This window comes from Neolamprologus brichardi, chromosome 14 (genome assembly GCF_056152115.1).
Source record: "Neolamprologus brichardi isolate AB-2024 chromosome 14, ASM5615211v1, whole genome shotgun sequence".
NCBI lineage: Eukaryota > Metazoa > Chordata > Actinopteri > Cichliformes > Cichlidae > Neolamprologus > Neolamprologus brichardi.
The window spans coordinates 35,243,884-35,256,766 of NC_142117.1; the positions used below are offsets into that span (position 1 = coordinate 35,243,884).

The 12,883-nt window shown below is 42.7% G+C and overlaps 1 protein-coding gene across 1 annotated transcript in view; it reads right to left on the minus strand.

The window, feature by feature from the left end:
* Window positions 1-45: 45 nt before the first annotated feature.
* Window positions 46-12,883, minus strand: part of map4k1 (mitogen-activated protein kinase kinase kinase kinase 1) — a 45,714-nt gene continuing 32,876 nt past the window's right edge. Inside the window, exons 18-32 of the mRNA XM_087851234.1 lie at window positions 12,815-12,860; window positions 11,833-11,986; window positions 11,582-11,682; window positions 11,239-11,280; window positions 9,978-10,056; window positions 9,806-9,882; window positions 8,184-8,244; window positions 6,244-6,346; window positions 6,085-6,143; window positions 4,806-4,909; window positions 3,781-3,958; window positions 3,588-3,656; window positions 2,314-2,406; window positions 2,104-2,230; window positions 46-700 (exon numbers count right to left, since the gene is read on the minus strand). Of these exons, the coding sequence (XP_087707360.1) occupies window positions 604-700; window positions 2,104-2,230; window positions 2,314-2,406; window positions 3,588-3,656; window positions 3,781-3,958; window positions 4,806-4,909; window positions 6,085-6,143; window positions 6,244-6,346; window positions 8,184-8,244; window positions 9,806-9,882; window positions 9,978-10,056; window positions 11,239-11,280; window positions 11,582-11,682; window positions 11,833-11,986; window positions 12,815-12,860 (1,390 nt within the window). The 3' untranslated portion in view covers window positions 46-603. The remainder of the gene's footprint in view (window positions 701-2,103; window positions 2,231-2,313; window positions 2,407-3,587; window positions 3,657-3,780; window positions 3,959-4,805; window positions 4,910-6,084; window positions 6,144-6,243; window positions 6,347-8,183; window positions 8,245-9,805; window positions 9,883-9,977; window positions 10,057-11,238; window positions 11,281-11,581; window positions 11,683-11,832; window positions 11,987-12,814; window positions 12,861-12,883) is intronic.

Consider the following 12,883-nt stretch of genomic DNA (forward strand, 5'->3'; position numbering starts at 1 on the left):
CATCCGCCCCAACACCCACCTCCAAAATCAACAAAGCTTTCCATGTTGTGTTAACTCATTTTATTACACGTTAACGGCAGTAAAAAGTGTGACATACAGGCTCAAGTCACTAAACACACAGCGCGAGCAGCAGCAGTGCTTTCAGCTTGTATGTGGCGTCTTCAGGAGGCCACGTGTGTCAGTCCCCTCAGGCAGCTGCTGCTGCTCTGATCAACAATACTGTGGCAGAACAAAGGATGGCCCCCTCCTCTTTAGTGTTAGAGGAGGTCCTTCCTTCCTTCAGGGTTTTCTCAGCTGTCTGGATGCTCTGGTTTGTTCTGGATCGCACAAACCAAAGTTGAAAATGGCATAAATAAGAGCAAACTCCCCGAGGTTGAGGGATAAAGGCTACAACACAGAACTCTTCTTAGGTCAGAATGAACTTTCAGCATCATGGCATCACCTGTTTCTGACAGATTACCTCTCCTTTGGTTAGAAATTAAAATACTGGGGCAGTGAGGCGTCTATACGCATCGAACTTAACGATGACAGATCCAAATGTCGAAGCCCAATGTGTCTTTTCTCTCTTGTATTAAGTCCCAGTAGAAGCAGGGCGTGGGAGAGTCAGGCCAGCATGACATAGTTCTCGGCGATCTCCAGGACGTAGAGGTTGGAAAGCCCCGACGGGTCCTCGCTCTGATGCGTTTCTAAAAGGACCATCCTGCAGCGAAAAGGTCACGTGTCAAACACTGATCAGCACAAAAAGTTCTATTAACCCTTTAAGACCTACCATAGAACCAAGTCCGCCAGAGCTTATATTATATTTTTACATGCTGTAGAGCCATTTTTGGGAGCATTTCAAGTTGCTATACATCAATACAACCATTACAGCCTAAATTTTAATAATATGTCTGCATTAAGTGCATAGTAATTACATAAATTGCAAAAAAGTGCAATAAACTACAAAATCGTTTTTGTTTTTTTAACATATATTTCTAGTTAGAGAAATTTAAGAGGCTTATCCCTCAAAACTGTAAATACAAAAAAGTTGCACAAAATAGTTTCCCACTACAGGAAATTTATTTTGAGTGTCTTCATAGTTTTATTTTTGAAATACACTAATTTTTATATACTGCAGGAAAAACGAAAATAAATATTATAGTGCAAATTTGCAAAAAAGCAGCATATGCATCAAAATAAACTATTTCCAGCAGTGCAATATGAGTCCTAAGCATCCCAGAAACCACACAGAAAGTCATAAAGTCAAACATAACTTTTAAAAACACCAGTATAGGCTCATGAGGCCTTGATGGTAAAAAAACTACATTTCCGCGAAAATGACGTCACTTCCGGTTTCGGGCAGGTCATGCGATAGTTCGTGCTGATGGACGTAGGAAGTGTTTTGAACAGCTGATCGGATCGGCAAAGCGTGTTTCTGGAATATTATGTATTTGTTGCTGAAAGCTCTTTTTATGCAGTTTTTGCAAAGCTATATGTGGAAGGAAACTGTGACCTAGGACAAGCTGATGGCATAAGATGTAAGTACAACTCCTCCGGTTTCATATGCAAAAAAAATTATTGCGCTAGCTCACGTGGTTGCAGTGCTACCGGGATTTAAAAATAGTTACGCAAAACAGAGCGTGCTGCTCTGACCGGTTTTAAAGGGTTAAATAAGACCTGAAACTACCATTTGAGAAGATAAACATCAGGAAAGTGTTTACTGAGGTCACAAATTAAATTAGCAGCAGCTTCAACACACTCAGACTCACCGCCTGCTGGCCAATAAGCAGAATGCATGCTTTAATTTATAAAGTACTTATTGTAGGTAACTGTGTTTATAATACTTTAAAACCTTTCAAACTGAATGAAAGCAAATTAAATCAACAGGATGGGACTTGAACTCCAAAACATCCATGTACGCACACGTCAACTGAAGTTCAGTTAAAATAGGCCCAGGCAGAACTTTCTTGTTATGCTCATTTGTACCACATGATGGCGCCTGTGAGTCAGTGTAGAATCCAGTCTGCCCTGAGCTGTGCCTTTAGGGTGCATCCATCCTTTATATACAGTCTAGACTGCAGGTTTTTTTATCCACAGAAAATTCAAAGCGAGGACATGCTGTACCTGTCGGACTGCACGAGTCTGTGGATCTTCTTGTGGTCCGTGATTTCCTCCAGCATTTCCGTGAAACCTTTTCCTCTCCTCAACCAGCCGTGACGCCACACTGCCAACAGCGTGTCATCAAAATACACTGTACAGACAAACAAGAGTCAGTGCTGAGCCTTCAGCGTCTCCGATATTCACCATAACCAGGCTCTCACTCCTTCCTCTCACCTATAGATTCAACATCTTGAGAGAAGATGGTCTCAGAGTGCTGCGTTCTGCCGCTCTTAAACTCCCCATCAAGACCAACTATTTGTACCGACCCTGTAGAGGAGAGAGGGGCAGTGTTTGTGTTAGAATATCTCTGTGGAAACATGAAGGCAGACAGCATTATGGTGCTCAAATCATAACGAGGAGTTAAAATAGTCCTTAGGCAACATAATACATATCTGGAGCTGTTGTCAGGTTAGTCAGACTGAAAGTATCTCAGAAAGGCTCAAAGTTTCTTTGTATCTGAGCTTTTAAGACAAATAAATTTTCAGTATGTCAGAATCAACACGGCACCATAACATCATTATAGCAGTGCTCTCCTTAAGAGAGCGGACAGGTTAATATGAAAGACAACCACTCAAAACTGGCTCCAAAGGCGAATTATCTGCCATGTTGGTCGCTTTAACAAAATGAACAAGTTGCAATCCAGCTGTGTCGGTTTGCACAGATGGGAGCATCTTTATTCAACGTGCTGTATCTGGTTATAATCCCATTTGAAATGAAGGTTGCAGAGAGCCTTCATCATTCTGCAGTTAAGAGTTTCTGTATCTGATTTACAACAGATTTTTGCTGCTTTATTACAGTTATATATTCCATATTACAGATGTGATTTAAATGCCAACCTGATCCCATTCAATCACAAACCAATCACAGACTGTTTGCTGGTTATTTGCCCTTTCATTGGCATCTTGATGCATCGAAGTCACTTTGAATACAGGGAACAGTCACAGTGATGGTGCCCGACTCAAGTAAACATTTCAAACCCGACAAGATTACAAGTGCACTACACACAGGGACAGTAACTTTGATCGTGCTGGTTTAATAATGGTAAATGGCCTGTATTTGTGTAGCGCTTTACTAGTCCCTAAGGATCCCAAAGCGCTTTACACATCCAGTCATCCACACATTCACACACTGGTGATGGCAGCTACATTGTAGCCACAGCCGCCCTGACAGAGGCGAGGCTGCCACCGGGCCCTCTGACCACCACCAGTAGGCAACGGGTGAAGTGTCTTGCCCAAGGACACAACGACCGAGACTGTCCGAGCCGGGGCTCGAACCGGCAACCTTCCGATTACAAGGCGAACTGCCAACTCTTGGGCCATGATCGGAGGTTAATAAACACCCACATGGCAGCAGTCAGAACTGTAAGAATGAAGTTTTAAAGTGTGGAGTTCAAATTCAACAAACGCAGGCCTCTTTCTGAAGACAACAAAGTTTAGTGTGATACTTACTTTCCAAGAGGACGAGCAGCGAGTTATTGTCCAGCTGGTTTACTTGGACTACTTCTGGACATGGTCTCTCTGTAAGAGCACGCAAACACCTCCACCATTAACAACAACAACAAAAACAACAACAACAACAACAACAGCAGCACGACTTCACGATAAACACTGATGTGTTTCTGATAACGAGGCGTCAGCTTACCCAGACCCGTGTTGGTGAACCAGGACGTGTTGGAGTTGAGGTTAATGTATTCTACATAGACCGGATGGTTGGGGCTGGAGCCTCGAGAAACACCGATACACACCATCGGGTACTCCTGCTGGGGCACCACCACCATCTCAAACACCCGCAGAGGGCTGGGCAGAGGGAAGTCGAAATGCTACAAGCATGAAAGAGAAAATCAGGAGTTTAACGTCTGTTCGCTTCTCGGCTGAAGGAGCGGCTAACAAAGCAGATCGTTACGGTGTTTTGTTCGAGGACTTATAACCTGCAGGCTTTCAGCCACACAGAAGGAGCAACCGAGGACACCTGGGTCTGTTCTCCAAACCATAACAGTTTTATGGTTAGAGGCCTCAGCTCTAACTCGTAAATTTAATGGAGACAATAAAAAAGCTTTGTGTGACCGCCGGCAGTCATTTTATAAGCTGCTGTCAATGTTAACAGCCCACTAAAAAACATAAAATCAAAACAGAAACACGTTTAATAAAAGCGGCACGACTGTGGCACCATTTCAGGTACATCTCAGATCATCACATAATCTTTCTTGTGTTTTCGTCGTGTCAATAGATTTCGGCGTTAACGGGTTTTCCCATCTCAGCAGGTTTACAGTTTATTCACTGCAGGTTCGGGGAATTTATGTGGCTGAAACCTACTTTTCTGTGGCACTGCTTGAATTATTTCATACTAAAATGCTTCTTTACATCCTGTGCATGTTACACTAACTGAACATAACTGGAGACAATAAATAAATCAAATAAAACCAACTAGAAGCTACATCAGGAGGTGTTTAAGGGTCCTAATACTTACAATTTGTGCATCGAGCATTAAAATTTCAGCACCAATAGAATCTATGCATGATGGGGAAAGAAGTATAATGCAGTAGCAGGCTTGTTTAACTTTGTGCTGGATGCCAACGCTGTAAAAGTCAAGTTTCTGTCACTGATTTTGCTCTTCTGAGAAGTGAAAACAGAAAGGACAGAATAGTAATTCACATTTGACACACGTACCTTAATCAGCATGAACTTGTGCATGGGCTCGTACCACTGCAGCAGCACCACACTGGACTCCAAAGCACAGCACAGGAAGGCACAGCCTCGCTGCATGTTCCCTGCTGCGAGAGGCAGAAACAGATCAGCCGGTTTTCACTCAGAACTGATCACCATAAACACGCACAGGAATCTGCATCCTTTATTTTTATTATCAATATTTTAAACCTCGTCAAACAGTTAAGATGAGACATTACAGGGAAAACACGTTTTAATCTCATGCACTGGTCAGTTTTAGGATTATGGTCAACAACAACACTCATGTAGACGCCCAAAGTACACCAAGACGATACCCACACCGTTACACTTCCACCCTGAACTGTTTATACAAGACAAGATGGATGCACGCTTTCACGTCGGTAACACCGAGTCCGATTATTTTAGCAAAAAACAAAACTTATCAGGTCACGCAACATGTCCTGTGTGAATTTGAGCCTCAGTTTCCTGTTCTTAGCTGACAGGATTAGCAACGGTGTGGTCTTCTGCTGCTTCAGAGATGCTCTCCTGCATGCCCTGACTGTCACAAGTATGATCATTCTCCTCTGATCTCGGGCATCAACGTGGCATTTTCTCCCATAGAACTGCTGCCAACATATCTTCTATTGTTTTGGACTGTACTCTGTGAACTTTAGAGATGGCTGTGTGGGAAAATCCCAGCAGATCGGCAGTTTCTGAACCACTCAGACCAATCCGTCTGTCACCAGCAACCACGCCGCCTTTAAAGTCACTTAAACCACCTTTCTTCCCCCTTGTGACGCTCAGTTTGAACTTCAGCTGGTTTTCTTGACCATGTCTACATGCTTCAATGCAATGAATGCAATGAATAGATAGTTTCATGAATCAGAAGTTGAACAGGCCTACCTAACACAGTGACCGAAGAGTTCAGATTAGCATTTCTAATGAGATAACAACTCATTTCCAAACTGAAAATGTTAAAAAACTTAGTAAAACTAAAGTAATCACCTGCAGAGGTTTGATGTAAAGAATTCTACTGAAAAGAGCTTTAAAAGAAGTTTTAAGACTAAAATCTTCACATCAGCAGCATTTTCCAGTTTTACATTTAGACAGACTTTAAGAAAACCTATCACGATTTCTCTAATTTAATCATTTAGCTGCTGTAGTTTCATGTTTTACACTCTTCCCCTGTGGTGTTTCCCCTTTAGGGGATGTAGAGAAGTGAAATAGAAACTCTGACACAAAACCAAGTATCGAACTACGCCTGAACAGAATCTGTTCTCACCGACTGAGCAGGTCCTGCAGCCTTTGGTGTCGGGTATTTTAGACGTCACCGCACATTTTCTAAACACAAAAATGCAGAAAATCAGCGTTTAAATGGGACGAGCGGATCTTTCAATCACGACTGAAAATTAACTGCAGAGAAACTTCGTGTGGTTGTTACCTAGGCAACAGTCTGTGAGTTGGTAAGGCGCTCATCCTCTGGTCTTTGCGCGCCTGTTCGTGCAGCTCCTTCAGCATGTGGGAGTGAAGCTGCGACGATTTACCTGCAAACGCAAAATCAGACACAGTTCACGAACCGATCTGCAAACTGTTTACAGACTCCGACATCACCAGACCTGAGATCAAATCCACTAAATGCACAAAGTCACAGCAATGCTCACTTATTTGTCTGGTAACTTTTACCAACAATCATGTTAAATGTTTACATGAGACATCAAAGGGACAAAGAATCAGGTAAAAGTGTCAAATTAAAAAAGAAAGAGATAAAATTGAGTCTGACAAGACAGTCGGTGAAGAAAAAAGAATAAAAAATTCTTATTTTAATTCAGATTTTAACAGTTTTAGACTGGACATGTTTAACTAAACAGACCAAAGCAGTTCCAATAACACTGAACAAAGAGGCAAAGAAAGAAGGTAAAAACAATTAATGGAAACATTTGATTTTAATGTAATCAAAGGTCCTTTGACCTATTTAATTAAGGCATGTCCGTGGGTCTACCAGCAGCTTCCTAATGTGTTCTTTAAAGTGGACCCATTACACCTTTTCCTTATTTTCTGACACGTATGCTGTTACAATATCAGATATTCATGTTAAACATGGCTGACATCTCAAATACTTTTCAAAATGTATTGAAAACAAATGTTTGCTTTGCAGTTTTTCTCAAGTTTAACAACCACTGGGTCAGGGGTGGGCAACTCCAGGCCTCGAGGGCCGGTGTCCTGCAGGTTTTAGATGTGTCCTTGAACCAACACAGCTGATTTAAATGGCTAAATTAGCTCCTCAACATGTCCTGAAGTTCTCCAAAGGCCTGGTAATGAACTATCATGTGATTCAGGTGTGTTGACCCAGGTGAGATCTAAAACCTGCAGGACACCGGCCCTCAGGGCCTGGAATTGCCCACCCCTGCACTGGGTGAACAGTTAGCAAGTGTTTGCAGACAGGTTGGCATCTTCCATGCATACTGCAGGTGACAGTAGCAAGCTGTTACCAACTAAGGATGTTTTGGTGTAGCACTCTAGCAACTGCCAGCACGCTCCAGCCACCACTGGCCAAGCAGTGGAGGAATATGCATTTTTTCCTAGTGACTGGTAATCCCCAGAGCCGTTACAAACTGGTCTCTAGGCCTGTGTGACTGAAGCATAAAGCCTTGACTGCACTCTGCTGTGCACACATACAGCTGGAGACCCACAGCTGAGGAGTCATTCATCCTCATCTTTTAGATCCCATTCCTACAAGACTCCTCCAAGAAGTCCTACCATTAATTAATGCTTCAATCTCAAATATGATAAACCTATCTCTATTAATCAGCTATGTACGCAGGCCTTCAAGCTGGTGGTAGTTAAAACGTTACTTAAAAAGCCATCACTTGACCCAGCTCTCTTAGGGAATCACAGGCCAATCACAAACCTTCCTTTTTATCTCAGAATTATTGAAAGAGTAGTTGAAAAACAGCTAACAGATTGAATTGGTTTATTTTAAGAGTTCACAGTGATTAGAGCACGGTTTGTATCATCTCTATCTAATAGACTAAATTATGGAGTTCCACAGGGTTCCTTGCTAGGACCAGTTCTTTTCACATTATACATGCTTCCTTTAGGCAGTATCATTAGAAGGCATAGCATACATTTACACTGCTATGCAGATGACACCCAGCTTTAACTATCCATGAAGCCAGATAACACACCAATTAGGTTAAACTGCAGGAATGTCTTAAAGACATAAAGACCTGGATGGCCGCTAACTTTCTGCTTCTAAATTCAGATAAAACAGATTATTGTGCTCGGCCCTGAAAATCTTGCAATGATGAGCAATGAGGTCCACTTCCAGCAACAAGTGTGAGTCTTATTACAGACAACCAGCTAAATGAGGATCTGCTTTACCTGATACAGACATGAGGACGTTGTTACTGGTGTACACCCAGGTACACTTCCCCGGATACAACTGGAAGAGAAAGAAGAACCATTCATTCATTCATTCATTTATTTATGTAATAGCTTGTCAGCTTTTTTTATATTCAGGCCACTTACGGAAAAGCCTTTTTGATAAAGTGGGATTTGTTTAACTCAATGCAGAAGGAAGGAACTAACTGAAATACCACATTAATGAGGATAATAATGGTAACACACGCACACACATGATGCAGTGATTTAAACAAGGTTCTACTTTTTGCCCATTCAGCAATATTTGTCCTTCTTTAGTCACAGACGCTGTATCTGAATACTTTGAAGGCTGGGAGTTTATTATTAATGTTCACAACAAGAGAACTTAAACTGAAAATTCAAAGCCAGAAAGCAAAAGCGCAAAGAATAAAGTTATTAAGAATCTATATTTGTCATGGTCCGCGGCCCGGTGTCCGAGGAGCTGATGGGATCTCAGGCGATTATCAGGTGGACTATTTGATCCAGCCCAGCCAGCTGCTCCACGCCAGTCCGTTAGTTGTCTCACAGCGGTAACGTACACCCACAGGAAGGCGGTTGTGAAAACCCTCATTTACCTGAACAAACGCTAATCTTTTCCTTTGCGCTCAGGTAACAGCTCGGCGTGTTTTTGAGCCACCTGCCTGTCCACCTGCCCGTCTGGAGTTTGGATCGCCTCCGGTACCAATCACCTCTACTTTCCTGGAGCTCCCCCGCGGACCCTCACCCCTCCCTCCGGCTCCCACGGCCCCGCTTTGACTGTAAGACTCATACTCTCCCCCACATATGCTGCTATTTCCCCGCTCCCCAGTAACTCTCTTCCTCTTTCTGTTGCAGCTTCCCACAGTCCCGATTACGGCGTTCCTGCGTAACTCATCCCCCGGTCCCTTGGTTTGTCTAGTTTCTCGCGTGTTTTCCTTTGACCCTTCCGGGACACCTTTAGTTGAAATAAAGTTTATTTTTTGTACTCCTGTGCGTGCTGTCTCTGCTTCTGGGTCCAGCTTGTGTACTGAACTTCGGTTCATGACAATATGGAGCTTGTTTGGGAAGGAAAGCTTTTAAAACCATAGACCTTTTATGTCTGTGAAGGCTCTCAGTCATCCAGGTCATCGTAGTCAAAGGAGCTTGCAAAGAAAAGCGTCTGTACTTTTTTAAGTTGCTTGAAGACGTTTCACCTCTCATCCGAGAAGCTTCTTCAGTTCCAGACGCTTTTCGTTGCAAGTTCCTTTGACTTAGACCTTTTACTATCTTTGCACTGATCCACCAGACACTGATTACCAAGGAACTGGCTGGTACATTTTATACCTGTTAATCTCCTGCACTGGTCAGGTATGCAGCACAAGTTACGGTGGGGAATTACCCGAGTAAGAAGGGAACCACTATAGATAAAACCTCATAAAGCCCTGAGGTTAACCTGCTGAGCCCCAAAGCCTGCTCTGTAGCGCAGGCCTCTGCATGACTACTCAAGGAGGACAATCAGGCTGAAACGACAATAGCAACTAAACCAAACCCAACAGTCTTTTTTAGGGTCACTTGAGTCTTTTTGCCTTTTTTGAAAACTTTGTTAAAGTAGATAAATGACTTACCAGCTCCATCGTGGCCTCGGAGCCGTTGAGGTTCAGGGTGTAGATCCCTTCCTCTGCCCCCAGGATCAGATGCTGGTCTGAGGGAGGGACAGCAAGCACAGGCAGGTCAGACAGAAGTTTGATAAGGTGGCAAAGTGGAGAATTTTCTGAGCTCGTCTTTCTGTCATACAACCTTTAGAGGTGGGGTTCTCCCAGGTGGTGGAGCAGTTTATTTTAAGAGGACAGCCGTGAAAGATCTTTTTAAAGTAGACCTGCAGAAAAAGAGAGCGAGGGAGGGAAAGGCATTCAATTATTCACGCTGTTCTCTCTGCAGTAGACATGATTTCAAACCACTGAAAGAATCTTACAAAACAAACACCTACAACACGCCCACCGAATGGTTACTCCTTCAGCGTTAAAGGTCACAGGATCACAGAGGAGTGACATTTAGAGAAGGAAAGCAAAAGTAACTGTGGAATAAGACCCAAATGAGTTTTACTTCACCTTTAAATGTTATTACTCTATGTAGAAGCCTTAAACATTTCATCTCTAAAGTAAACTATAGTTTATGTGGACTCTACATGGATGTGATGACGTGTTACTTGCACACATTTTGAACAGTTTTATTTTCCATGCTTGCTATTTGTTTCATATATTATTTTTTATTAAATTCTTTTAACAGGGCATATTTTTGCTTATTTGTATTTTATTCTTAGGCTTTCTCTAGAGTCGCTTTGCATGATTCACAGCTCAAAATAACCCTTATTTAGCATATCCTGGTGGCTTTGATGCAGCCTTTTAGACTCAGGAGTTCTGCACCGTTTTGAAATGAAAATCGATGCTGATTTCAAAAAAATATTCAGGCTTGCTGAGTGACCTCCCTGCTTTCTGCCTCTCCTTTTCTCACTTTGCCTTAAACTGTGAGAAATAAACAATAAAAGGCAAAGAACCGAAAGGGCTGGGTGGGTTGCTGCACACATCACTGCATTCTCACAATATGGTGTCCCAAGTGTGCCTAACCATTCAAGCCACAAGGAGGTGGCATCCCCTTCAGCTGAAGAGTTCCTGTGTCTTTATTCGGATTTCTGATTGGCTGCATTTAGTTAAACAGAAGACTCGAATACCTTTTGTGTGTCTCTGATGTCATACAGAGCAGCACCAGCGAGACCTATCTGAATCTGAGTGTTTAAAGCAGTCTGAAACCTGAGCGTTTGCCTCACAGGGACATATTTAATAGAAACATCTGCCAAAGTAACACGTATGTATATATGACAGGAACTAAGGAAACACATAAAAGGTCCCCTTTGATTTTTAACACTCGTCTATAAAATTGCAAGATTAAAATTCCACCGATGAATTTCTGCCGTTCATCGCTTCGCTTGAAACATAAACTTAAAACATCAAAAATCTGAGACGCTCAGCAAAGAGCTGATGTGCAGGGAGGAGAAACTCACAGGAGGTTTCTTCAGGACGGGGCTGGCACACTCAGGATGATCCTGCAAACGGAAAGAAAAATATGATGATGATGACGATAACTGTGTCAGGATGCAGTCACACTGCGAGGCAGCAGAGAAGACGTGGATAACTGGGGATAGGGAAATGGGAAGATGTGCGGCTCAGTTTCCTCCACGACTGTCAGAAAAATCATCGTCTGCCAGGCTGTCACTGAACTTTATCTCTGCTTCCTCAAAAAGGGTCGTTTGTTCTGATCTGGACACAGTTATTCTAAGAAGTGGACGGGCACAATGATACACTGTTTGAAAACGCAAAAGAAATGTCATCTTCCCCTCGCCTTACCTTTGTTGTTGGCTGCCGTCTGCGTATGCCTTTAGGGGGAAGTTCAGGAGGAAGGAGGTCAGGTGGGGGCTCATTAAACTGGAGAGGTAAGGATGCAGGGTCTGGAACACACACACACAGAATAATAAGAAAATGGACTGATAATTTGCACGTCATATAAAATATGCTTCGATATTAACATCTTGCTGCCGCAGCTCAGTTGGCTGAGCAGGTGACTTGTGCAGAAACACTGCAGCACATTTGACGCTCACCTGAGTGTCGTGTAGTTCGCGGTTGTGGTGTGGGCCGCACGTGCGTCCCGCTGGACGTCCTTATGAGCGGGGTGGGGGCGCACAGAGAGGTCAGCTTTCTTGTTCGATCGTCTTCTGCCGCCATGCTTTCCTCTGAGCTCGTTCGTTGTTTGGGCTGCACAAAAAAAAAATGAAAAAAAATCAGGCACAAAAGACTTTTGTTAAAATGACTGATGAGCGTTTTCTGCAGTTTTCATCTTTGAATCATAATATTTTAAAGGGAGATCTCTTATGCCAGCTTCCAAAGCTTAAAGTAGCTTTGCATGATCAAAATAATCCTTATTTATCTGACACTTGGTGCAGCGTCAGTTCAGCCTCTGTCAGAAACAAGCTGCTTTAGGCCCTCCCCCTTTAAGATAACTTTCTTTTGATTGGCTGCTGCTCGCAAACAGATGATTTGAAGGGTAGGTGGTTGCAGTCTGTGCCCAATATGATCATGTCAAGGACATTCTGTGACATCAAACAGAGCCAAGAATAGAAAAAACTGTCTGAAACAGAATGTTTAAAGCAGCCTGTAACAATGTGTTTAGACAGAAAAAGGACAAGTATAATAGATCCACTTTAAAATATCACTCTGCGTTTAGACAAAGACACAGAAAAGCCAGAGAGCGCCTCAGAGCAAGTTCAACAGACCACTAAATAACTTACAACTGTGCTAGAGGTCCAAAGAGAACCGAGAACTGAGTCGTGAAACAAAACTCTGACTGCAAACATCTCCACACAGCGCTGTCTATCTGTCAGGCTTTTAAATTTCCTCCTAAGATAAAATTTACAAAATAAAAACTATGTAATGGCTTTAATTTTGAAAAGATAAAAGGCTGGTATTAATAATCAGCATTTCGACCTAGTATTTATTCTAACATGTAAGAATAAATAAACAAAATAACTCTTTAGCAGAAATCACATGTTAAATAAACAACGAACAGCAAGCCTTAATAATCACCTTTGGAGGAAGAGGAGGCGGCGTTTCATCAGGCGGCATTATGAACCTGTCGGCAGAGAGAGAGTCGGT